We start from the raw sequence: 27,425 nt of genomic DNA, 5'->3' as shown, positions 1-27,425 counted from the left end.
AAACATCATTCTTATCTTGATTAATGCTAAGTGGATATAGCTCAATCATTGACATTGTTGATGTTTACGAACACAAAATCCCAAAGTCAATGCTTTTTTTTTTTTTAAATTATTGTAATTATTATTATTGTGATTTGCATGGAATTAAGTATAGAGAGCAATTGCAATGAGTTTCATGGTAGTGCCAGTTGACATTGCCGTATGATCCGGCCATTGCGGCTTTGACTTGTATTTTCTTTTACGATGCTTTCAATTTTCAGTGTTTATGTCTTTTGCTTATATCATTTTTCGTAAACGATAAACAAAACCTTCACAATAATGCCCATGGACTCTAGTGTTGTTCAATGTTGAAAGCTGTTCATGATCATCCATTGATGCCACAAGAAATTCAAAACCATTCCTTTTTCCCCTGATTTTTCTTCTTGCCCATTAACGTTTGTTAGGGTTTTGTGTTTGGGGATTTGGTGGATTGAAGATGAGGGATTTTATGAGGCTTTGGACGAAGAAGACATGGATAGGGCTTGGATTGGGACAGATTTTGTCTCTTCTCATTACTTCCACCGGCTTTTCTTCTTCTGAACTTGCTAAACAAGGTTCGTTTTTTCTTTTTCATTTCCTCTGTTTTTAATCTACATCATGTTTTTTTTTATTGGGGTTTGTCATTTTTTTAACAACCATTGCGGGGCGAGGATTAAATCTCAACTTTTAGATAGAAAGATCATGTCAATACTACTTTTTCAAAATAAAGTTATTTCAATGTCTTATTTATAAAGTTTTTTTTTGTGCGAAAGATCCTGACAGGAGGGTCTTTATGATTGATGGCTTGCTCCTCATAAATTTATGGTATATAAACTTCTGCTTATGCCATATTCTTACAATACACGTAATCATCTCTAACGAGATATCTTAAAAAAGACGACAATAGACTGTGAAGTAAGTAAAAGATTATATATTAACGCTCGTGAAAGGGTTATCTGTACAAAACATTTTACGTCGTTTTCGGGTTAAATTACCAAAATGATCCTCCCTCTCTCGGCCTCCTCTCTCACGCTCACTTTCTGTATACACTCTCTTGCTTTCCAGCGGCCATCCAACGTTCTGATCCCACTCTGATGATCCACTGTAATGTTCCCAAGACTACCGCTAAAAAAATGGAGAAAGAGGGTAATGGGGTAGTAGAGGAAAAGAAAAGAGAGAAATTGAAGGTGATTTGTGTAATTTTGGTTGTTAGATAACGTAAGCGAGAGGGAAAATTTCCGAAATTTTGAAAAATGGGGGATAAATCATTTTAGACTTTGGGATTGGGATTTTACAATTATCTCTGTTTTTATCTAACTTCTTTGTTCATTGCATAGTAGTTGAGGGAATAATGCTATTATTCTGATAGCATTCTGAATTTGATGCTTTATATTGTGCTTCTGTTTTAGGAATTGATGCACCTACCTCACAGTCTTTTGTAAATTATGTGCTCTTGGCCTTTGTCTATGGGATCACCATGCTTTCTAGAAGGAAAGCTTTGAAGGTTACTTTTCCTATCATTGGTTTTATATATAGTTCATGATTTAGGTGCTACTTTCTATATACTTTTGGTTTTGGTTTGGTTTGGTTTAGTAATTTTAGCCTTTTGTTCATTTTGAACTATGTATTTTCTAAAGCGTCATCTTAGTTTTGTACATTTAAAAAAGTGACCATTTTAACCTCTTCGTTTTCATTTCTACGGGACCAAAATGGTCATTTTTAAAATAATAGAGACTGAAATGATTTCTTTTTACAAGTACAAGGATCAAGGTTGAAAGCACAGAAACTAAAATAGATACTAAAATGAATATTCCGAGAGTTCAAAAAGGATGGTATAGAACAAACTTTAGTTTGATTGAAATTATAGTTGTCTTATTAATTTAATCTGGGGAAAGTTCATCATGGAACAGAGATGTTAATGATAATGTATTTGACCTTCGACTTTTAAGTAGATTCTTTTGTCCCCAGCATTTAAATGATCGTTAGGTAGCCAAAGGAATTGTGAAGAAACAAGTACAAAAGTTTAGAAAGAAGAACAAAAATTTATTATTAATAATATATATATTTTTTTTTTTTTGTCTAATGGAGTTGTTAAATAAATAACATGCTTCTTCTCAATGCAGGCAAAGTGGTATTACTACATACTGCTTGGATTAGTAGATGTAGAGGCCAATTACCTTGGTAAATCATTAGTGTTATTTTTTAGTTTATGCTATGGATTTTTATATGTTGTGTGTAAGCATTGTAACATTTTTCTCCCTCTTGGTGAAGCTGTTTTTCAATTTCCCTCGTCTTAATGGAATGGAATAAACCATCTCAGTATTTTTGGGATAATTATTGCTAGAAAGTGTTTGGAGTAAGGAGTGGAGTTGTAAACTTCAAAAAGTTGTGAACTCCTAGAATCCAAGTGCATAGAGTTAATAAGGCATAAAATTGATGTTATTTAGTTGTGGCTCTCGTACTCATTAGACCAAGCAAGGAGCGGAGTTCACAATTGACGTAAGAAAATAATTGAGGCTAAGAATGGACGCTGAACTGGTGACCAACTGTAGATAGGAATAACTAATAAGGGACTTTAGGATAGAGATTCAATTTGCAATTGTCTTATTCCATTTCTATTGTTGTTATCGAATTCCTTTCCCTATTATTATTCCCTAATAATCTTTCAAACTAAGCCCTTGAAATCATATCATTCTGCATCTCATATTCTAATGATTTTGCAGTGGTAAAGGCCTACCAATACACATCTATAACAAGTGTAATGTTACTTGATTGTTGGGCAATCCCTTGTGTGTTACTATTCACTTGGCTATTTTTGAAAACAAAATATAGACCGAGGAAGATAATCGGTGTCGTGATCTGTGTGGCTGGCATCGTCGCGGTTATCTTTTCGGATGTTCATGCCGGTGACCGGGCAGGTAACATTCTGATCTCTTTCCTCTCTACTCTTTGATATCACATTTTATTTTTCAAAATCACTTGTCAAAATAAGTTTCATGTAATGGATATTCCCAGAGCCTTATTCAGTAATTTGTTTGTAGGAGGAAGCAACCCCATTAAAGGGGATGCGCTGGTTATTGCTGGTGCTACCCTTTATGCTGTCAGTAATGTCAGTGAGGTAATGTGTGTATTTATATCTCTTGGTTGTATACTTCTTTCTCCCATTTCTGGTTTCTTCCTAGGGGTGTTCATGAGTGGTTCAGTTCCGTTTGGTAGCTAAATCAAACCGAATCACAAATATTCGATTCAGTTTGGTTGACTTTTGGTTTTAGATCAACCCATATATATAAATAATTCAGTTTGGTCACTTTCTCCTCAATCAACCATGTAGGGAGAATGCTTTATATGACTAGCCGAAGCGTGTGTGTGAACTTATGAACTATGTGGAGTGAGCGAAATAATGGGATTTTTAGATGGAGGGATAAACATCCTAATAAGATTTGGTCTCTTGTTCACTATTATGGTCTTTTGTGGGCTTCGATTTTGAAGACCTTAGTAACTATTCTATAGAATTATTTGACATAGTTAGAATCCCTTCTTGTAGAGGGATGTCTTATTTTGTGCCCTTGGTTTTTTGTACGTTCGTGTTTTCTCTCTTTTTTTTTTCCTCAATATAAAGTGTTGTTTCTATAATAAAACCCAAACAAACACTAGTAAAAATCAAATATTAGGCTTGATTTGGTTTGGCATAGTTCATAATTTTCACGAAAACCAAGAAGTATTATTTGTAGAAAGGATGTGTAAAGTAGGTAGTGAAGTTCATATTTTTTAATTTCATATGAGCTCATCATTTGTTATGATAATTCTACTACATATATTATTATCATATTTTGATTAGGAATTCAATTCTTCTTAAATCATTCTTCATTTTGATTTTCTTTTTATGAATCCTTGGTCCTTGGCTCTTCTCAATTTTCAGGAATTCCTTGTGAAGAATGCTGGCAGAGTTGAATTAATGGCAATGCTTGGTCTCTTTGGCTCAATCATCAGTGGAATCCAAATGTATCCTTTTGATCTAATGTTCACTCAGAGCACTACTTACTTTCATGGACTTTTGATGAATGTCCATAGCCTATTACATGGTGTTTTTTTCTTTTCCAATCAGCTTTGGATGAAGCAATGCTTTTGCTTTGGTTTTTTAAAATCTTTTTGGGTTTGATAATAATTTTAGTTCTAAACATTTAAATCTATGTCTACTTAGTCTCGAATTTTTTAAAGATATCTAATAGATCATTGAACTTTTAACTTTACGTTTAATAAATCCCTGAACTTAAAAAATGTCTAATAGATCCTTAAAATTCAATTTCATATCGAATGAATCTTCAACATGTTCGAAATTAAAAAGTTAAAGAAAAAAATTGATATTCAATATAAAAATTAAATTTTGTCTAATAGAATCTTTGTTGTGTCTTAAAATGAATTTTAAAAAAGGTCAAACATGTCAAGGATTTATCAAACGTAAAATTGAAAATCAAGGGATCTATTAGAAATAAAATAAAAATAAAATGACATAGTAGACACTTTTTAAAGTTAAAAAATTTATTAAACACAACAAAAAATTTATGAACCTATCGGAGACATTTAAAATTCAAAGACTAAAAAGATACAAATACGACTAATCCTAATCATACAACAATTTTAATTGTTTGGGAAAGATGCAAGTATAACTCTATGAGATCCTCTTTTCATTCTTGAGCTAGCTGGCTACAACTATTATGTCTCTAAAGTTGTTATTCTCTAGCTTTTGAGCCTTGACAATTTTAATAGAAGCATAATAGAGCGCAACGAGTTAAAATCAATTAATTGGACACCTAAGGCAGTAAGTTTCCTGTTCTCTCATTAATATCAACTCAAATATAGATGCATACTTCTTCGAGTTGTATCCAATTCTGCTAAAATTTGTTATTGGTGAACATAATTGAAAATCTTAGAGAAGATTAAGGGCATGTTTGGATTGATTTGAGAAAGTCAATCAAAAGGATCCTGGCTTAAATGCCTGGGTAGATCTGCAGTAAGAGTTGTAGGTTTGAGTTTACTCAGGAGATGTCGTTACTTGTGAGAAGCTTCCATTACTTCTCACATGATTTTATCATTTTTATTAATGGTTGCAGGCACTTCCATTTGTTGGATTTTCAGTGGCTATGTTTCTCTTCTACTCATTAGTTCCTGTATTGCTTCAGGTATGAAACTTGTGACTTCTTTTCTCTAAAGGGATGTGACATTGAAATTTTTTTTATCTTCTAAAGTTTAACAATATGTGTCAATAAGCAAGAATACTGTCTCAGAAAATTAAAGGGAAAGCTTCCCTGCTTTATATATATACCAACCAGAAATTAACAACAGTAAGTCAGCTATTACTGTACAAAACGATGCTAGAAAAATATGGAAGAAGAACATGTGAACTCAGCACATTTGAGAGAGCTGGAGGAATTCTCTCTGTGAAAGCCTTTGCTTTTCAACCAAAATCTTTATGCCCAACAGCTGAAAACTCTAAAATAAATAGTTTTCGGTACATAATAAAGCACATAACAAATAGTTGAGTCATTCAATGAAAATGAAGTTGTGTTCTCTTATAATTAATCAGTATAAAATTGCATGAAGCTTTGTATTTCTTCCATGTTAGATCAATGGAGCAGCAATGTTGAATCTGTCTTTGCTTACTTCAGATATGTGGGCTGTTGTAATACGCATTTTTGCCTATCATGAGAAGGTTTGGTAACATTGAATATGCTGTATCTTATTTTAATACAAAGTTCTATCTCCAATGACTTAGTTGTATTATTGAACTATTTGTTTGCAGGTTGATTGGATATACTTTGTGGCATTTGCTGCTGTTGTTGTTGGGCTTGTTATTTATTCAGTGTACGTATTCTACTTTCTTTTTGGAAAGTTTTCTGATTGCAGCCTGATATATACTTAAAAGCTTAGATATCGTTTTCCTTCTAGCTTGGTCTTTGATAAGCTTTTTTGGTATTATGGATCTTAAATTTTAGCAAGAAAACTTAGGATGACTGCAAAGGATTTTAGTTCTTCATTGAGTTAGGCCGACATGCTCTTGGACGCTTGAATTAATAAAATGTACATGTTTTGGTTGAGGTTTTGCCTTGTCCATTGCCTCTTTCCTAAGCCGTTGTCGTTTCAGATTTGGAACGAAGGTCTTCGTTCTAGATCGAAAGGATCTCTAGAACAAAGGTCCTTTGTTTGTATCAAATATGGAACAGAGCTATCGATTCTGAATGCTCTTCAAAACTGACTTCATTCCAACAAGTTGGACGAGGTTCGCTAGAAAAGAGGAGAGGAAGGAGAGGAGGAAAAAAGGAGGAAGATGAGTTTAAGGACTCTTTCCGACTATTTTCCAAATCCTAGGAAGTAGTAATGTCTCTTTTAAACACCCACCTCAAACTTCTTATCTCATACCGTAAGTGCATTTTAATTGAGCCTAACTAGTTTTGAGTATCAAATTCTTTGTTTCAAAATCAGGAATTTAAAATCATATTTCTTCAATATTTTTCATCGATATTTTAAAACCCCCGTATGTCGAAAAAGGTGTTATTTGATTAGGCTCATGACAGAAAAACATCAACTTAGAAATCTCTGTATATTCACTTTATCAACATCTAGTCATTTGCATTCCGGCTAGTGTCTGAAAATACCATGTTGAATGTAGGGCTGACAAAGACGAAGATCGCAGCCATGCTGATGTTGCCAATGTAGTTGTAGATGAGGAAGGAGGTTCAAGAAACCACAAGATGGACGAAAGAATCGTCACTGAAGGCAGTAGTAGTAGGCCAGATGGTGTTGTCGGTGGTGGCAATGCAAGGATGGAAGGCATTGACAAGAAGGGTGAGATAGGTCTGGTAGAACCAAAATAACTGAAATCGAGAACTTTAAAAGTAATGTTCCATTAAAAGATAGAATTGATCAATTCCAAAGTGTAATTAGATAATGTAGACAACTTCTGTTAATGCATAAATGAGAAAATGTCCACATTTTTATTTGATACAATTTCATGTTTCTTTGGAAATGATCTAATCTAAAGTTCATTTTGTGGATAGAAGAAACCACCTCTCCAAATCACTATCTATAAATGCTAATGACATTGATCAAGATTTTAAGGCGACGTTCACCAAAGTGAGGCAGTTCAACCAAATTCAATTCTTTAGGTTCCCAACCTAAGGGACATATTTCTCGTAATGGAGCTTCAAAAAATTAGCTAATCGACGAAAAGATTTCAAGGTGATAAAAGAGACCTTATGTATAGATGAATATAACCAAATTCATTTTAAGTGTTTTAAAAATCCTACTCCAAGGTGTGGGCTTTATGCCCCACTTCAAGCGTAGAGAAGACCACGGGTGACACTGATGCAAACCTGATTTCCTCTTTTTTTCTAATTTTCAAAGAAGAAATGCATTAACCTTCAAATCTCGAATAAAAGCTCTATTTTCTAAAACCTACATCTCGTGTTTATGCCCTGAAGGGCTACTGACACTTGTGAAGTGATTCTAGGACAAAGAAGGTGAAGAAAACAGAAGTCCAAGTAGCCATGGGCCAAGGCTTTGCAACCTTCCTAACAAAAGATCAGATATATACTCCAATGAGAATATAGATCCGTAAATTCAAATGGTTCCAACCATTACAATAAGGTACTAGATAACTTACAAAAGGAATATTACTATATTATAGATATCCATGCATATTGTACTTAAGAAAGAAGTGGCCTTCACCCACCAACCCTATGTGTATATATGTTGTTAATCCACTCCTACTTGTCATGTGTCCTACACAAACATATACTCTTTCACCTCTTACTTGCTAAAAACTGGTGAAAATTCCAAAAGATTTGGATATAGTAGAGTTTTTTTTTTTTTTTTTTTTTTTTTTTGGAGCAATTTCATATTTTGTTATTTTATTATATTTCATTACTAAATTTTTTCAATAACATGCTAACCATTGTCTCAAATATCTAGTCTTACAAATCCAGCAAAAGGATGTGTCCTCATAGACTCATAGTCAATCACCCACGCTAACATTTCATTTTCATCTGGGAAATCGATTATGTGGCCCTGTTTGCTTTCAACTACTTTAGCAGCCTTAAACTAATCAAGTAATATCGATGAGAATGAATCTCCAAGAGGAGCCCGTGATGGAAAACACACTGCAAGAATTTCGGGCTGTGCCGACCTTCTCTCCCGACAACCAAAGACTTTGGCATGTATTGTGTGCAGAAGGTATGCTGACTGTCTTCTGGTGATGGTGTTTGCCCATGCATATGTCGGCATAGTCTCCGTCGACACGATTTGTTACATATTTCAACGCATATTTGCATCAGCATTGGGAAAAAAGCCTTGTAGTGACACCAAGGGAATTCGGATATGAAAGTCAAGGGGGTAATACCAAGAAAAAATAAGAGCAGACAAAGGAATCCAATAAAAAAGGGACAAATTATCAACTTGAACTGTACAATTCTCAAACTAAAACTAATGCTATGACGGATTTGAGTAAACGAAATCGCCTTAGCTTTGAAATTTATTTCTAGGAACCACCAAATGTCAAAATAACGCAGAGGGTATTCTAAAAACTGACAGTATCTCTCAATCCATCCCCATTGCTTCGTAATTTTTTACGACGAGATCGTGGGAACAAAAGTTGCTGAATCTGCTTCTCTGCTGCAACTTCTGATGTTGCCTACAACGTCAACATAGAAAATGCATAATATAATCAACTAACTAAAAGGAAAGACATCCCTGGAGGAAGATGCCATTAGTAAACCTTCATACAAACGAGAAATACTCTTATAGACTGTAGATTGAAGGTGAGGTGGCTTACCCTGATTTTAAAGGGAAATCGAAAAGTCCGTACTTCTGTCCCAAAACATACTCTCACATCCACGCCAAGACTATCGACTCCGATCAAAATAGCATCCTGAAAAACATATATCACACACTATCATATCTGGAGAAGTCTAACAAAGCAACTATCTTCTAGTCATGTTTTCTAAAACAGGTAAAATGGCTAAAACTAAATCGCTAATGAATAAGTGAGAGAGTAGTAAATAGCAAGATCTGATTACTCACAGTAGGCCAATGAACAGAAATTTAAACTCTGCGTTCAACTTAGATGGGAAGGTCAAGTCCTTTTCCCCATCGCCCTTCAGGTTGTAAACCTAGTTTTATTGAAAAAAGTGATTGTCATTTCTTATCCCCCAACTCCCACCCCGCCCCCTACTAAAAAAGCTGAGTGAGTTTATGGTATCGAAGATAGTGCAACCCCATACCTTGGTCTGGCAGTCATTATCAGTCAGAACAATGAAAGGTAAGAAACCTAGAAGAAATAAGTTCGAACTATAATGTTTGCCTATTTGAAATTTTTATCCTATGAGTTCTCTAGCCAAATGTGGTAAGGTCAAAGAGTTATCCCAGTGTGTTTGTTATTTAACTGTCTCTAAGTTTCCTTAATTGACCATTCTGAAAAATTCTCAATGCATTACTTATCAACACTATGTTCCAAATTGAAAACGCATTGGCAAGTGACTTGACAAGAGTTTTCTCAAGTCCTTCAATCCTTAAAAAGTTCAATACATCTCTTGAATCCAGGAATCTACCTGAAAAACACCAAATGTTCATCACTTTTGTCCTTCATAAATCAGTCATTTAAAGTTGTGTCTTTTAGTCTTTGTTTCAGCCAATTGAGTTTAGAGTGATAAAGGCCTTTTTCTCTTCCACTGTTGACAGATTTGGAAAACGAATGAATTTTTAGATTTGCAAGCTAGAGTCATTCAAGCGGTGTTGGTCAAGCCTCTCGTGGAATGATTCGAATCACAAGCTTAGAAACAAGTTTTTCGTACTCTTGATCTTGATCATCAAGGTAATCCTTCCAAACTTTTTCTTAGGTTGATTCCACGTTTAATGAGGGTTGCAAGTATTAGATCTAAAGGTCTTGCTACTTAACAAGATTGTTAGATCCAATTTCTCAAAGGTTACTTAACAGTTGAGAACACCTATTGGACACTTGTTAGTGCAACACATGTGTTAGGCATACATAAAACACTTGTTGAGTAGACTTTAAAGATTCATATATGACAATAATAATAAATTTTGAGTGTGAAATACATTAATCGAAATTTTTAAAAACACTTAGATGCATCAGTCCATTTGCTTTTGATTTTTCTTTGGATATAAAAATGATATATAATCAACCCATTTGCTGGTGAATGAGTTGTCGTATTATCAATGAAGATTAGAAGAAAAAGGAATTTGTTGCAAAACAAAATGACAAAAAAATAATGAAAAAGAATTACCTCAACATGAAGACCCCTCTTTTTGCAAAGAGCTTTAAGGGCAATATTGCACTTAATACCCTTCTCATTAAAACGCTCTAGAATTTGCTCAGTAGAGTGCAAAAGAATATCAGGTTCAGCATCTTGAAAATCTTGCAAACTAACTTCAGACTGCAAAAACCCATTAAAAAATAGCATTTCTAAGTTGCCAATGCCAAATCTACCTTCCATTTTGTAGTTCTTTTTTTATTAAACTTCTCCTTAATACTCCACTCTATGATATGATAAATAGCCATTACATTCATTATTGTCATTCTAATCTTACTGAACCACTACAGATCAATAAATACTGATATATGAGACCAAATTACAACAGCCATAACTGTTGGTAAAAGGAATCGTGTACACACCTGAACTCCATACACAGAGAAGAGCTCAATTCTCAATATCTCCAACCTGTAGAGAGTAGATTTTTGACTGCTTCTATCAATTTTGAACTCCAAGTTTGAGGTTTCGCCTTCTAAACCTGAGGTTAAAGATGAGATGACTAGGAGGAACTCCATCAACAATAAGCCTATTGTGTTTAGATGCTAGAACGTGGAAATATATATTCTAAAACACAAGTAATGAATCAGTACAAAAAGGAAAATAAAAACCGTGCAAATGGGAACCTTCTAGTACTTTTCATAAATCAAACCCTGATCCAAAAAGACAATATGAGATTTTGGGTATGTTATTGTAAAGCGAGGACTTGTGAATAGAACATACATCTAGAACTGATAATTGTGGTACTCCTTCTGTTAAAATATATTCTTACGTATAGACAAAAAAGAGATAATATGGCAGTCAACAAAAACTTTTCCCTTGGATGTGGTGGAAGGAGTTGTAGAACAATTTTTAAATCACACCAAAAAGGAATATATTCATGGCAGACAAATAAAGGTCATGAGATTGGCCAAATGCTTTCTGAAAAATCCATACAGGTAATTACTTCAACCATTTAACTGAATGGTTTGGAAACAGACCCATATTTGTTATTCTATTTCCATTTTTTCATCATAATGAGGAAGTTACCTTTCCATTCTGTGTTGTAGCCTTCACTTTCTTCAAAGTTAAATAATCTTCTTACATAAGATTCTTCATCAGCATATGTAGGTCTGAGATATCCCAATATGGCAACCCCATTGGAAGGATGCTTCATGTTTCTGTCATATTCCACATTGACAACCTATAGATAACAAACATTTACTAAAGAATTGATTGATCTTTCCTAGTTCTAACAAAATTGTTACATCTTCAGTTGCTGGGAGTAAGGTGTGATGTTAAGAAGAGATTTAAGTTAATATAGTAAAGGTAAAATAGACTTAGAACTAAGATATTTACAACAATATAAATGTATAGATACACGCTACAATGAAAAGTTTGTTTTCTTTTAAAAAACATAAAAAAAGAAGAAAGAAACAAAAACAAAGAATAGGTGGTAATCACCTTATTCAAGCACTTGGCAAAATATACAGGATGAACCAAGCTAGAAACATCCGGAACTCCCCAGTCAACTGGAATATTGGCTAAATCAGCTTCCACTGCCTATAAGACCAATAGAAATGTGGGAACATTAACTCCAGAGTAAGAATATACATGAACAGGAAATGGAAAATCAGAAAACTATGAACTGAAACCAGCAACTAGCTGCTTACCTCAATATAATCATAATCAAAAGGAGCAACATCACCATAGCCACTATCTACCGCACTATAATCTCCAAGTATCCTCCTACTCTCATACATTTGCATGTCCATACCAATCAAGGCATTCTGCAAGTGAAAATATCATATAAATACCATAATAACATTGTCATATGCCATATCAGGGTTAGAGAGTGAGAAGAAAAAAAGAGTAGAGAAAGTTTAGGAGATTTGAAAAGATGAATGGAAAAAAGGTTTACAAAAGCAATGTCACATGTAGATCTGAAAGATTTAACTTAAACCTTTATTTATTAAACACGTTTCAATAATAAATCTAAGACGTGTAGATCCTTACCACAGGGTTGTGTGCTCCACGATCTTCTAACATGTTCACACTATCAAAAATTTCAAAATACAAATCTGAACAGAACAAAATATTACCAAGTTCGGTTCAGCACTAAGCTACAGTATGAGCTTATCCATACAAAATGAAAATCATTAACAAGAGAAAATCAATAGTATAGTGAAAAGAAGAAAAAACCTCCATAATCATCAGTAACATATTGACACTCATCCCACGATACTTGTTCATGTGGTTCACTGTGCACAGTTCCAGGAAATAACAGCAGAGCATTGCTATTGACCTAATTGAGAAAAAGAAAAGGGAAAGAAAAAGAAGACAGGGTCATGAGGTGAAAGCACACTTGATTCTACCTTAATGATATCACCGCATTATACGACAATTTTCATTGGCCACATTTCAGTGGGCTTCTATTTTGTACAGAAACTTTAAAACAATCGAGAGAAAACACATAGTGCATCAATCCAAACCTCCACAGCAGTCCTTGCTACTTCTGCAGCAGTGAGTTCTGTATTCCGTGCTCTTTTGCAAACTTTTAGATCTTCAAGGGGATGATAGCCTTTGTTAGTTGAATAACTTGAAGAATCTGGAACTGAATCTGGGTAATCAGCAGCAACTGAAACTTTTGACGAGCAAAGGTCACGTCCCTTAGACAACCAATGAAATTCTGTTGATCCAAATTTTTTATTTCTGCCACTAAAATAACCATGAAAACAAACATTTAATTCATAAACTTGAAATGATAAGTTAAAGTCATAATGTCAAAAGACCCTCATATTAATGAAAAGCAGCGGCTATTCATATGATTTGGTTTCAGCATCTTTCTCTAGTATTATAATAACCTCCACATTCAAAGAAGTCTTAAACAAATGAGAAAACCATGCAGCAACATTTTAAAATATAACTCTACCGCAGAGTCTAAATCGATCACTAGTGAAATTTTAGAGTTTTAATTTATATCATTATTCATGTAGAGTTTTAAGCAATAAGACCCCAAAGTTTAGGAAAATAAATTGATTTTTTTCCCAAAAAGAAACATAAGCTATTATTAATAAAGGGGACTTAAGCTCAAAGTACAAGAGTATTATACTAAGAGCAAGTGAAAAGAGAAAAATTCAGTCTACAGCCACAACAAAAGCTAAAAAACAAATTCCAAACAGAAGAGATCAAGCTAAACAGAACCATAACCCTAGAAATCTAAATACAAAGCATAATGAAAAAAATTCTCTCATAAAGAACTCATTAGAAACTAAAAACTTGCAAGAAGATGCAACCGGCTGCCTCGAAGCTGCCTTGCCATATTATTCCAGAATCCAGAGGAAGCTTGAAAAAGTCTTCCACTATTTCAACATCGGCGTGAAGGCTTTACTTGCCTCCCACATGAAGGAAATCCAAGAAAGACTAAAGTTGGACCAAGATCGAGGAGGAATTGAGGATGGTTATTATCTAAAGTGAACAGCCTGGATAGTTAACTAAACAACGAAGAATAAACAATGTTTATATAATTTTTGGGTATCCTAATGAGTAATGACGTTATTCTCCATCATTATTATCTTCCAAACAACTGAAAATTTTTCGTTGCAAGTATAAGACAAACAGCACCGGAACAATGAAAAGAATTGCATTCGTGCCTGAATACAAACAGATTGACAACGAGCTACAGTGGATCATGAACTCACCAAACGTCAAAAGAAGATCTATTCCAACGGCTTGTGAATGCATATGACGTCGAGCAAGAAGCCCCTTCTGTATGACATTAAAAAAGTGGGAAGAGGGAGTGAGGAACAAAACTCAAACCAAATGCTACAAATGAAGGATTTGATCAAAATACCCCAATCACGGGGCAATGTCAAAAGAACAAAGCGACTTCCAGATGACAATTTATTATTATTATTATTGTTGTTATTATTATTATTATTGGTGTAAAGAAAAGATTTAATTGATAAATGAATTCAGGGAAAAATCTCAAACACCTAAAAGAGGTTACAAATTACGGACAACAAAGACCTTGAAATTGAAACTTGGTCAAAATGAGTAAATTGTCATGAAATAGAGATACTAATTCACATTAATTTCTTCCCATTCCATGAATTTATAGTTTCTTTGATAAAATGCAATGCCCCAATGAAAAGTTCACATTGAGGTGATGGTTGACAAAAATAGAAATCCCTAGGTAACATGCAAGAGCCTCTAAAGCTCAGAAAGCCTAAACTCTGAGAAAAAACCAGATTTACCTGACAAACACATAGCACAAATTTATCAATTGTTCATCTTTCTCGATCCAAACAAACAAAAACCCACATCATACAAAATCAACCCATTTCTTAATTTATAACAAGGTTGTCAAAAACAACTCAAAAGTCGCCGATCGCTGACCCACCCTTAACAAAAAACTGTCAAGACAATCAATTCATCAAGGAAAACGAAATGGGTATTTCACAAATTCACAATTCTTCATAATCGATGATCCCAAATGCAAAGAAAACATAAAAAAGAGGCGAATAATCGCAGTTACCAAAAGTAAGTGAAGAAGCTACAGCAACTGCCATGAGAGAGAGAGAGAGAGAGAGAGAGAGAGAGAGATCAAAATCGAATTTTGGTGTGATGGGTATCGGCTTCTAGCCTTCTACGAGTAGGTCGCAGCCGAATTTGGCCAAAAAGAAGATTCAAACGTCAGCTAAAAGGGAAAGATGCCGCAAATCGCAACGTGTTCAGAAATCTCAGTTTAATAAATGTAGAAAATAACAAATGGGTCCATCAATATTCAATTCTGTTTATATATTACCTACAAAATAAACTTTTGAACAAAGGATATCGTAATTGTGAAGTGGAAGACATAAGATAAGACAGACACCACATATTTGTACGTTCAACCTCGTACACAAGGTCATGCCCATGCCATGACAAAGGAAATTTGTGTGAAATGTGAATTTGTGGGCACTTTGAACTTTGAAGGAAAAAATAGATATCTATATTACCTCAAAAGAAAAGAAAAAAAGATTACATATATATATGTTAGATAATGGTAAAACATTGTAAGGTTGAAAATGTTTCTTTTGCTAGGATGAAGGTTGAAAAAGTTAATAATGTTAGAAAACAGTTTGACTTTTTATTTTAGAATTTACTTATAAATTTTATTTAAAAACAAAAGAAACTAATAGCATGATTGATAAGGGAAAAAATGTTTTTTGATAAAGAAAAATACCTGGAAGTGAGGTTCGAAATCAAATGCATGAGAATTAAATACCTGTAGGATAGGTTATGATGTCTAGACCTCATATGCTAGTATTTGTGGTGCACGACTTGGAAATCTAAATTTTTAATGCATGTGTTACTTAGGGTGTTGGTTTTGAATTCCTGTATTTAGCTATCTGTTTGTTTTTTTTTCTTTTTTTCTTTTTTGAATTGTATATCCTAAACTTATATGTATCAAGTTTTTAATGGATTTCTTTTTCATATTTTTTATCTCTAATTCAATTTCTTTGACTCGGTTGATTTTCATGACAATAATATAAAAATGAGAAATTTTATATTCAATAGCAGTAATTTGGACTTCGGTTAAGCAACATTAAAAAATTGCCTAATATATGCTTCAAAGGGAGCATAACTAAAAAGGTTGTTCAAAAGCAAAATTCAAATAGAATTACATTTAGTCATAGTTATGGTTGTCTTCGTATGATATACATGCAATGTATTTTAAACTACTTTTATCATAAGAATTTAAATTAAATTGTGTTTTTTTACCAAGGCTTTGGTAATCTTTTAAAAAATTTAACAAACGAGCTAAATATTTACATAGAATAATTCCAACTATTTTTTTTTCAATTTTATCATTTAATTTGGTTACACTATCGTTTAAATTTGCTAGACAATCGTTTAGATTTGTTTATAGCATCGTTTAGATTTGTTTATTATTTTTTCAAAATTATTTGGTATACAATCGTTTACATTTGGCTAAACGATTTTTTAAAAAAAAATTAGTTTTTTTAGACCATCATTTAGATTTGACTACCCCAATCTAAACGATTTTAAATCAAAATTATTTATACATGAATCCTTTAGATTTGACTTTATATATATATAGTATCGTTTAAATTTGGGTAAAAAAAGAAAAGAAAAAGAAGAAAGACAATGTAAAGAAATCGCACCAGGAAAGAATACAATGGTAAGAAATCGCAGCGGAAAAAGAAAGAGAAAAATAAGAAAGACAATTGAAAGAAATCGCACCGATGAAGAAGAAAAACGAAAGAGCAAACCTAAAATATTTAAAAAATGACTAATTTCATGGAATTTTTTCTTAACTCAATTCAAATAAGTCTTTTAAGTCCTCTAGTTAAATATATTGACTAACAAAAAAAATGTAAAATGTTATTAAACTAAAGTTAAACCATGGTATATGTGATATATATTTACAATTTATAGTATATTACCAATATATTAATATTTGATTTATACTTGAGATCACAATAGATAGATCATCAATTTTAACTTAGAAAAAATATAACAAAATAAAGAAAATCACCTAAAATAAATGAAAGATTAGTCTTAAAAAGGATGATCTAAATATAATTATTGGAAGAAAAAAAACTATAGAAGGAAATAAAATAAAAGAATGAAAAAAATCACATTTTTTAAAATATTATTGTTATTAAATCAAATGCGTATTTGGAATGACTTAGGAAAAAAAGACTATAGGAAAAAGTGTAGGAAGCCTTGGTGAAGCAGTCAACGGCCGACAATGTTTAAGGTGATTGGTTGGTCGCCGACCATCATGACAATTAGTCGTCAATGCTTGACAGTTAAGACGGTTAGTCGTTGTGACCATCGATCGATCATGATTGGTCATCATTATTGATCGTGAAGTTGGCTAATGTTTGTTGTCAACGGCGATCAATGATCGTTGATAAGAGGTTGAAGTCAAATTTTTTCTAAAACTTATGACATTCAATAAAAAAACATAGCCTTTCTTAATCGCAAAAAAATTATTACGAGTGTCCAAATATGAACTCTAATTCCAAATCTATGGGTCAAACACTCCTTATAAAAACATGTCGAGCCATAAAAATAAAAGATTTTTTTTAGAATTTAAATTATTATTTTATTTTCATGTGATAAATGATGGATCCAACATGAACTATACTCAATTATTACTTTGTAGGATCACATTTTTTTCTTACTTTGTGAGATTATAACGTAGCTATATTGTTTCAATATTTTTCATTTTAAATATTTATTTATTTTTTAAAAAAATAATCCGTATACTAATTTATCTAAATGAATATAGAAAATTTGACCCGATAAATAGTTGTAAACTAATTAATAGTAGGGGTTCTTAAGTTTGGGATCAAGAAATAATTCGAGACTGTAGAATGAAATATTGCTCCTCCCTTCATAATCAGACATGCAAGAGAAAACAAAAGAAAATGCATATATCAATTTTTTATTTGGGATCTTCTATCGTAATCAATAAATTAAATTAGACTTAACTTAACTTAAAATTTTTATTTAGAAAAAGATATATTGATTTTGGAACTAAAACTCGTTAGCAGTGATTGATGAATAAATTTCTTTCATTAGATTAAAATCACATAATTCATTTAGGCCATCATCATCTTCATTACAAATAAAACGTAATAGAGCAACCCTCTAAACAAGCAACTCTCATCATGAACTGGGTTTAATGTCTAAAAATAAAAGGAGTGAGCAATGTTTGAGTTCAACTTGACGATAGATATTTGTAATTTTTGAAAAAATGTTGTTATATATACTAAAATTTGAATCTAATCATTGTATTTACAACGATTCACAATATTTAGAGAAATAAAATTGGGATGAATTTAAAGGCTACAATGAGATAGTGTGTTATATTTCCTAAAGGACAAAATAAATAACCTAACCTAAGTAGTTTAGTACATGATAAGAAGTAATTAATGATGGGGTGTATTGATTGATATTTGTTGTATTTCCTTTTCTTTAATCCAATTTCAACCGAAAATCTAGCGATGAAGCTCCCAGTGGCGAGTAAAGATGGTTCTCTCTCACTTCCACTCTCACACATCGCATCTCTCCGCCTCCACCTGCCATCTCCGCCGCCGCATTCACTTCCTCGCTCTCTCTCATGGCGGCCTTCCATCAAACGGAACATCTCTCTCTCCAACAATCCGCACCACAAGCCGCTCTCCCGAGTCATGGCGATGTCAGCTAGAATCAACGATGAATCTATAGTTGAATCTCCAGCAAAGGCTCTCCGGAGGATTCTGGAGATGCCTGGCGTCCATCAAGGTCCCGCTTGTTTCGATGCTCTCAGTGCTAAGCTAGTCGAGAGAGCTGGATTTCTCTACTGCTTTACCAGTGGTTAGTCTATCTCTTGCACGTTCTTTTTTTTTTTTAATCAATTGAAATTTATTGCTGGAAATGTTGGAATTTGTTGAGCCGATGGAAATCTGACCATAAGCGTTAATTTTTAGTTGAATACGTATGAGAAGAATTCCTGTATCGGGATTTCAAGTATGGATTGTTATTTAAGGATTTGATATAGACATGCAAGGTAAGGTAGTGTGACGTTGATTTGGCCTTTCCAACAGGATTTTCTATATCAGCTGCTAGATTGGCGTTGCCAGATACAGGTTACATATCATATGGTGAAATGTTGGATCAAGGGCAACTGATCACTCAATCAGTGTCAATTCCTGTCATTGGAGATGGTGATAATGGATATGGCAATGCAATGAATGTGAAGAGGACTGTTAAAGGATATATTCGAGCAGGATTTGCGGGGATCATACTAGAAGATCAGGTTCTTTTATAGCAATTTTAAATGTTCTGCCCTGCATGTACTCTGAAAGTAACTAATATTTTATTTATCTATATGAAAATCCGGTTTCTGAAAGAAAAATTGTTCTGTCCGAGCTGCTGACATCAGGTGCTTAGCTTGGAACAATTCTATGTTGAGTGACCTTTTGGTAATTTTCTAGGATGCATGTGAGCGAGGACAAAACATGCTGAAAGGACTCGTTTTGGTTTGTGGGGACGACTTTCACTCTCATAAGCCTTTAAAACAAGTAACGATGATGTTGCCAGATCGTAGGGGATGTAGACGAGTGTATGGGATTTGAATTCTGGGGTGTTACACAAGGATTCAAACTCCAAAAAAGGAGAGAAAAATCAACAAAAATAACGTAAGTAGGCAACAACAATCAAAATAAAACTAATACACCATTTAGAAAATTGGAGAAGTAAACACTTCTTGAATGGAAAAACCAACAATAAGTTTGAGACGGAACACCAAGATGAAGATTTTAGGTGAGTCGATTAAATATATTATAGCACAAAAGAAAATAACTCTGAGAAGTTCTCAGATTTCTCTCTACTCATAACTCTAGAACAATGACATTGACCATGTTAACCTAAAGAAAGTTTCCCGTTAAATTCATTGAAGGACCTATGAGAAATTGAGAGACATTTTACTTCATTTTTTTTTTATAAGAAACAGATTCATTGATTTAATGAAATATGCAAAGAGTTACAGTGAAACCATATAAAAGTCTTAGAACTTCCTTGGATGATCTGCCTTTTACACGGAAAATTCATACATTTCTTTCATCTCAAATCCTCCACAAAACAGGATTAACGATGCTAGAGCAAAGGATCTCTTTAGTAAATCTGAAAGGATGAACTGACAACAACATTCTTAACCATCCATAAGAGTCTGAAGGAGAAATCCTGGACCAGTTGAGCGCTTTAAACAATTGGACCCACATTCACATAGCAGCTGTGATTCACAGTCGTTCTAGCAGAGCCAACACCTTGTTGGGGGAGAGATTAATCCGTGGGCATTTTTTTGGTGTCTATTCATAGTGTTGAGGCAAGGGTGAGATAATTTCCAAAGAAAAAAATTTGACTTTCTTAGGATAAGGGATGGTCCATAGCTTCTTGCCCCAACAGTATGATAGACTACATTATCCTTAAAAAATTTGAAAAAGCGAAGGATTTCAGCTTCAATTCTTTGGAGTTGACTATCTTTTAATGCCCGTGGACTGTTGGTGTTGTATACTCATAAAGAAACAATTTGAGAAGAAAAATTTAATATAGGAGCATCCAATCCACTTTCCTTTCAGAAAACTGTATGCTCTTGGTAAAAAGGCAACTAGTTTATTTTGAAAGTTAAAAACTTTCCTTTTATTTTTCTTTTGATTCATGAAACCCAGAAGTACCTTTTGATCATTTTGATGCATTAACTAGCATTTTCATCCTGTAAAGTTTTAGCTTTTTCATCATAGAATTTGTCGGTTATCTAGGGAAAATTTATTGCTTACAAGATTTTCATGGCAAGGTATCTCCAAAAGCTTGTGGCCATACACAAGGTAGGAAAGTGGTATCGAGAGAGGAGGCCGTGTTGCGGATAAAAGCAGCTGTTGATGCTAGAAAAGAAAGTGGTTCTGACATTGTCATTGTTGCTAGAACTGATTCTCGTCAGGCAGTGTCCCTTAGTGAATCACTGAGGAGAGCTAGGGCCTTTGCAGATGCTGGAGCTGATGTTCTTTTCATTGACGCACTAGCTTCAAAAGATGAGATGGAGGCCTTCTGTAAAATTTCACCTAAAGTACCTAAAATGGTATCTTTTGATTTCCTTACTAGAAAATACAAATCAAGCAATATGCACTTGACTCTCATATAGAAAACTTTTGTTTCATGAATGATTTACGTAAAAGATTTTCTTTTTAACTGTTTCTATTGCAAAGTTTCAAGTGAACTACGGGAATTACTATACTAATATACCACGGCCCATTTTACTGAAGAAGCTGTAATTTTGAAACAAAGGAATATTGGGTTATCAAGTGCATGCCAATGCCGTTGATATCTTTTTTATGCATTTTCATGATATTAGGCACAACTATCAAAAGATTTGGATTTCAATTCTTCTTCTCATAATTTTTTATTTATAACCTTAGGTGCATGAGGATAAAGAGATAGTAGCCTACTTTCAACTAGGTAGAGGCTCTTATAGTATAATTGTCTTTTTTTTTCTTGATTAGACCATACTTTAGAACCAAATAGAAGAGTGTGAATGGACTGAAGTTAGAACTTTTTTTTTTTCCCTTTTTTCCCATTGTTTATATAAGGACAGTGGACATAAAAGGGACATAGGCATGCAAATAAGAAGAAATGACAAATTATAAAATGAGGAAGACTGATTAAAGAAATTGAACATATAGCGAGGAAACAGTATACAAGGAAATCAGTAATATCTCTATGATATAAAGGAGATGAAATCCTTTGAAAGCTGTGAGATTTCAACAGAGTGTGACTAGATCACATGTTCTGGAAACAAAATGTATATCTTCTCTTATATGTGATTTGTGATTTTCCATTAACTTTAAGTACATTTAGGACACATAATATTCATGATATTGAAGTCGGTATTTATTAATTGACTAGTATATCTCTTCTACTTTTATGTAGGCCAATATGCTTGAAGGAGGGGGAAAGACACCTATTCTTAGTCCTCTTGAACTGGAGGAAATGGGCTTTAAAATTGTTGCTTACCCTCTTTCCTTGGTTGGTGTATCAATTCGAGCAATGCAGGTATGACATGTCTTCACAAAGCTTTTATCATAGTATTCAGAAAATTTTATAGCAAAATTTTCATTCAAGGTATGAGAAGTTACAAGAAATTATGACACAACACAACATAGGGGAGGATACGTATAAGTTTTGAGATGCATTTTCCAATTTATAGACTTGGGAATGAGTACTTGTTTCTGAAAAAAAAAATACTTGTATGAAGGTTAAATTATGTAGTTGTCCTCGTGTATATTGAAATCCCGTCAAAATATGAGGATGTGTTTCTTTAAAGTGGTCTGATGTATTACCAAATCTTGAAGAAAAACTTAACAAAAATGATTTATTGATCTCCAAAGAAAAGCCACTTATTTATAGGCAAGGGCCATACAACCTGAAGTTCCCTAGAGCTAACCGGTTGTTAGGTAAACCAGTCAGAAAACTAATAGAACTGTAAAATTAGAGTAATATTAGTTATGAGATGCATCACAGTCCAAGAAAGTCTTGTGGAATCACATCCCTAGAGTGATGTTTTGGATAATTTGGCATTAAATAAACACTGGAATCTTTCAAGAGAAAGCAATATCCTTGGAGGAGCTAATGTAATGGAATCGGCTCTTTTTGTGGCATTTTTCTGGTCTAGACCTGTTGCTACTCTTTTTGTAATCCCTTTGGATGTGTTTTTCTTCCTTTTGTATATTTCAAGTAAATAAATAACTAAAATAATGATAATAAATTGACGAAAGAAAAACTTTTGTATATTTCTTTGTTTTTGTTATTTAATTTAATCAAAGAAATTATTTCCTATGAGAAGTTATTTCTTTAATTATGGACTTTTTCCTGTTTGTTCATTAAGAAGTCTTTAATTGCAAAATTTAAAAATGGCTCGTAGATATTTTCTGGAACAATCCTGGAATGTTAGTGTATGGAAAATTACATCTACCTTTTGAGTGTAAAATGACTAGACAACCTTAGAGGAAGAGTCATGACGGTATAGTTTTTACCTACATTTGGTTATTGCAGGATGCACTGCTTGCAATTAAAGGAGGTCGATTGCCTTCTCCTGGAACCTTGCCAACTTTCGCAGAGATGAAGGAATTATTGGGTTTCAACTCTTATTACGAAGAAGAGAGGAAATATGCTTCTGCTGTTAGCCAGCCTTCAATTAAAGGTTTTTGTAGAACTTCCAGTCTTTCTAAGTAATGTGAATCCATTACACTCTTTATGGCCATGCTAGAAGTTTCTTCTACCAATTGCAAAATTACATTTATTATTTATGTACTTTTTTTTTAATATATTCTTTCAGTTCTGAAAATTGGAAAAATAAGTTATTGCTCCCCTGTCCCCTCCTCTCAACCCTAACCCTAATTGCTGTCACTTCTTTCGGTGTTGTCGCTGTTCTCTGCTTCTTGGCAAGAGGAAAGACGAATCAGAATTTGGTTGAGTTCTTGGAGAAATACAGTGGAGAGGCAGTGAAGGAGGACGGTGAAATAGAATGAGAAATTACCTCTTTCTTCTCTAATCTTTATGCTCGGATTCACATTTCAGAGAGGGAGAGGGTTGAGTTGGAGGTTCCTTTTACTATGGAGGAGATTTGTATGATGATCTCTGGTTTTGATATTAAGTAGGAAGACCTAATTATTAAAGACAAACATAATATCTTCAGCTGGTTGTTGGTATCATCTTGACCTTAAAAACTGAAGTAACTTTGGTTGAACATGGTTTAAGCTCTTTTACCAAAATTGTGAATGAAAAGAAACCATAATTTTTTTTCACGATAAGCATCTCCTTTGGTTTAATTGGTTCGAGAGGTATTTCTATAATAGATGAAATGAAAAAAAAAAAATATATATATATATATATATATATAATAGATGATATGATACATAGATGAAATTATACAAAATTTCCGAGAAACCTCGTAAAAGAAGAAGAAGAAAACTGCTAACAAATTAAAATAGATGAATACGACAGTCTCTAGAAAAGGAAAATATAATTAAAAGTCACGAGAAAACCAACAAAAAACCGGCAACAAGGAACCAAACACCAAAGAAAAACAAAGAAACCAAAAGCAATCAGATTTTAAAGAGGAAAAGAACAAAAAACCAACAAAGGAGATACTTGGTTTGCTTGTTTACTTCACCTGAGGCAGAGTAGGATAATATTATGGTAAATCTTTTGTTTTGTTGGAAATACCAACGAGTTTCTCATATTTTTTCAATAGTCTGGTTATACTTGGCAAAGATTTTCTTTTCTTTTATAGCCTAATCTTCTTTGCACCCAACTTAAATTATTGTAGTAGCTTTTTGGTTCTACTGTCACTTCATATAAATTAAGGTTATTTTGTCAGTGGACAGTAGCATAACTAGTCTTCAACGGAAAGTTGAAGATAATAAAGAGAAGAAAGGCCAAAGTCCTCAAGGTCCAGCTGTCGAAGTGATTACTCCTGAGATAGTCAGAAGCTACGATGATGATGGATCAAGAGGTCCCTTCTCTGGCATCTGGTCGCGGAGATTGAGAGTCAAAATAACCGGAAGAGATGGCTTTGAGAGGCTTGATGTTAGAATTCCTGTAAGTATTGAATATAAAATGTCCTTTTCAGTGTCTTGTTTAAGCTTGTGTTCTTAGAATAATTGTGTCCATATCATATTTAAAAACAGTAACAACAATAACTGATCCGCCCCCCCCCCCCCCCCCCCCCCCCCCCGGAATTGTTGCAGCTATGAGCATGATCTTCACGTTGTCATGCTATCTTATTACGTGAATTCACATTTGTATAAGCTACGGAATATTGTTGATATCACCTGCCTATTTTGGGTGAATGTATACATTCCTTGTAATATGGGGTGTCATATAACTAGGCCCTTGTTCTGCCATAGTTTTGTTAATTCCATTACTACTTATTAGTTCTGCTTCTTATCAAACTTCACGTTATTATTTTTGTTTCCTTCCATTATTACTTGTTCATTGTTTTGAAGAGGTTTCTATATATATCTATTTCAGGCAGGGTTCTTGGATGGACTAACAAACATTGTTCCAGGTAGTTCTCACTTCTTTACCCTCACATTGACCAAAAATTAATCTTCGTTTGGCTATATCTTTTATGACTAATGAAATTGACATATTTTTGAAGCATAGCTTTGGGAGGTGTAAATATCAAAGAACTGATGGACGATGCAGCTGGAGAAGTGGGAGGGAAACAGTTGCTGGATTTTGTTGATGGCATGGGTGACCGAATTGAGGTCTTCTTGGAGTAACTTCATTTTATTTATTGCAACTGTCATAAAAATCCCAGAGTGAATGAAGGTATTTCAATCATAAAACCTGCCTATAGATTGTACGATCTTAGATCTGGTTATAGGTCGTACATCTGTGTCCTTGAGCTCTAAAATAAAAAAACCTGTCTGATAACATTTGTAAATTGCATTCTTAGAGATACTCTACAATCCTATATTCAAAATTATTAGAGTTTCTCTACCACCTAGTTCTACACTCTGAGATTACTTCTGCCACTAGTAAAACTAATACTACAAGATTTATCGTTATGAACTTCAGTTTGTAAATTATGAATATGTGAGGCACTGATTGAAGAAGCATGTTTCTGGTCATGATCTAAATGGGAAAAAAAGGAAGAAAAAAAGGGGTTAAAAATCACTTTTAGTCCCTAAACTTTCAAAAAGTAGTAGTTTAATCCTTTGAACTTTGTTTTGTAACTATTTAGTTTTTGTATCTTAAATTTTGTAACAATTTAGTTCCTAAACTTTCATATATACCAATCTAATCGTTGTATTTTAAAATTTGTAAAGATTTGGTTGCTATCGTAGAAAGTAGTGTGAATATTTGATGATCTTTTTTGCATAAATAAACCAATTAACTAATTAGACGCCCATTATTTTTTATAAAATACAATGTCTATACTCTACAATATAAATAACAAGAATTAGCGTTGAGTTTGATGAATTTTTTTACGTTAGAGACTGAATTGTTACAAATAAGAAAGTACAAGGACCATATTGTTACATACTAGTTTTAGGATTACATTGTTACAAAATTAAAAGTATAGAGACTAAATCATTGTTATTAAAATAAATCATTTTAAAGCAAAGTTCAAGGACTAAATTGTTACTTCCATGAAAGTTTAAAACCAAAAGTGTTTTCTAATAAAAGAAGGGCTTAAGATGATACATGTTAATTAAAAACTAGGCTTGTGATTTTGCCCGAGCATCCATGAATGTCAAAAATTTCCTTAATTCACTTGGTCTTTGTGTTTTGGTGCAAAGAACTGTTTAGGCATTTTCCCTGCATACATATCTTCTTTTTGACATCATAGAAACACGTCACTTGTTTTTACGTAGCTGTGCATTTTGACCTCTGTTTGTTTGTTTGTTTTGTTTCGTTTTCTCTTTCCTTCCTGCCTATCTTGTGCATCTCTCCTTTAGTTTTTATTCAAATAAAAGAAGAATAAAAGATGTTGTGCTTCTTCTACAACAGCAGCTCCGATGATCGGGTGTGGCCTCAATAATTGAAGCACGAATGTACGGCCAACTGCATCAGGGTGGCTGCATTATAGCTATTTGATGCAAGAAAATTTCACATCTTACAATGGAATGGCCGTACGAGTTGTACCCTTTTGTTTTCATTCGTTTGGGAAGGAACATTTCCCTTGGGCAAGACTTAATGCTTACTCAAGTTATGAAATTAATTGAACACAAATAAACACCTTGCTTGGATAATTTTGCTCTTACCCTTTTCCAAATACGTAGGTGAATGATATTTCAGGTGAAGTTTGAGCAACCAGAAATGGTGTTAGAATTTGTTTATTGAAGAGACAAATGAAGTCCAGTCAAATCATCACCCGATGCCTCACTCGCCTGCATATCGGATAAAATGCGTCTATAGGAGACGAATTCATAGTCCATAAAAACACCATGTCTACTACTTCCTCTTTCCTCATTTCTCATAGTAACTCCAGCTTTTTTCATTTTCTCACTTTGCTCCACCTCACTTCTTTTCAGCCGTGTGTTTTGAATAAATACCATTGTGTGCTTTCAACTACACTTGTGTTTCTCAATTTCATTACATTTCTGACATTTTGTGTAGTTCATCATTCTCCTTTACTCCAACATGTTATGTTTCTATTTATTCATTATAAATGCAGCTTTTGGTGGGTTTTGTATTTACTTTTTACTGATACTAATATATATATATATATATATATATATATATATATATATATATATATATATATATATATATATATATATATATAATTTTGATACATGGAACGAATATGGTATGAAGAAGTTGAAATTGTTATTTCTTCCGAATGTCATGTGATTATCTACTATTGCACTATTTTTTTTCTCTTTTCTGTAGATCGTAATATAAAGGAATGATTTCATTTAGAGCTCTTCAGCAATTTCTTTTTCCTTGGAATTTTTAAGTTCCACATTCTCCATGCATGGTCCATAATATTTCTACTGGGATATGCTATACATATTTTTGAATCCATATAAAGTTTGT

The 27,425-nt window shown here is 33.4% G+C and overlaps 3 protein-coding genes across 10 annotated transcripts; 2 read left to right on the top strand and 1 right to left on the bottom strand.

Moving 5' to 3' along the window:
• Positions 1-137: 137 nt before the first annotated feature.
• Positions 138-7,023, top strand: LOC103494515 (uncharacterized). 3 transcript variants are annotated; one of them, XM_051087307.1, is made up of 12 exons: positions 138-228; positions 444-593; positions 1,428-1,522; positions 2,142-2,199; positions 2,742-2,936; positions 3,060-3,136; positions 3,938-4,020; positions 4,786-4,837; positions 5,130-5,198; positions 5,642-5,728; positions 5,819-5,880; positions 6,686-7,023. In XM_051087307.1, exons 2-12 carry the CDS (start codon positions 476-478, stop codon positions 6,888-6,890), a joined length of 1,101 nt encoding a protein of 366 aa, XP_050943264.1. In that variant the 5' UTR covers positions 138-228; positions 444-475; the 3' UTR covers positions 6,891-7,023. The 3 variants fall into 3 exon arrangements, with proteins under 3 accessions (XP_050943264.1, XP_050943266.1, XP_050943265.1); XM_051087309.1 differs by lacking the exons at positions 138-228; positions 444-593 and adding an exon at positions 961-1,122; XM_051087308.1 differs by lacking the exons at positions 138-228; positions 444-593 and adding an exon at positions 962-1,205.
• Positions 7,024-8,390: 1,367 nt separating this feature from the next.
• LOC103494514 (uncharacterized protein At3g49140) lies at positions 8,391-15,112 on the bottom strand. 5 transcript variants are annotated; one of them, XR_007822255.1, is made up of 13 exons: positions 14,857-15,109; positions 14,021-14,087; positions 12,812-13,037; positions 12,522-12,624; positions 12,336-12,400; positions 11,993-12,109; positions 11,784-11,882; positions 11,370-11,523; positions 10,706-10,842; positions 10,317-10,466; positions 9,094-9,182; positions 8,846-8,941; positions 8,651-8,704 (listed from the first exon to the last, which is right to left on the bottom strand). XR_007822255.1 is itself a non-coding variant. In XM_051087305.1 (12 exons), the coding sequence occupies exons 1-12, from the start codon at positions 14,888-14,890 to the stop codon at positions 8,591-8,593; spliced, it is 1,341 nt and encodes a 446-aa protein (XP_050943262.1). In that variant the 5' UTR covers positions 14,891-15,112; the 3' UTR covers positions 8,391-8,590. The 5 variants fall into 5 exon arrangements, 4 of the variants coding, with proteins under 4 accessions (XP_050943262.1, XP_050943261.1, XP_008453945.2 ...); XM_051087305.1 differs by lacking the exon at positions 9,094-9,182 and having other exon boundaries at positions 8,391-8,704; positions 10,706-10,821; positions 14,857-15,112; XM_051087304.1 differs by lacking the exon at positions 9,094-9,182 and having other exon boundaries at positions 8,391-8,704; positions 14,857-15,100.
• Positions 15,113-18,259: 3,147 nt separating this feature from the next.
• LOC103494513 (uncharacterized) lies at positions 18,260-26,635 on the top strand. 2 transcript variants are annotated; one of them, XM_008455719.3, is made up of 9 exons: positions 18,260-18,695; positions 18,926-19,137; positions 20,674-20,955; positions 21,804-21,926; positions 22,926-23,073; positions 24,253-24,473; positions 24,906-24,942; positions 25,041-25,208; positions 26,394-26,635. In XM_008455719.3, the coding sequence occupies exons 1-8, from the start codon at positions 18,344-18,346 to the stop codon at positions 25,157-25,159; spliced, it is 1,494 nt and encodes a 497-aa protein (XP_008453941.2). In that variant the 5' UTR covers positions 18,260-18,343; the 3' UTR covers positions 25,160-25,208; positions 26,394-26,635. The 2 variants fall into 2 exon arrangements, with proteins under 2 accessions (XP_008453941.2, XP_008453942.2); XM_008455720.3 differs by having other exon boundaries at positions 18,302-18,695; positions 26,397-26,635.
• Positions 26,636-27,425: the final 790 nt, after the last annotated feature.

The sequence above is a fragment of the Cucumis melo genome, chromosome 7 (genome assembly GCF_025177605.1).
Source record: "Cucumis melo cultivar AY chromosome 7, USDA_Cmelo_AY_1.0, whole genome shotgun sequence".
Classification (NCBI taxonomy): Eukaryota; Viridiplantae; Streptophyta; class Magnoliopsida; order Cucurbitales; family Cucurbitaceae; genus Cucumis; species Cucumis melo.
The sequence above is the reverse complement of the archived record's forward strand: the minus strand, read 5'-3'. Positions and strand labels throughout refer to the sequence as shown.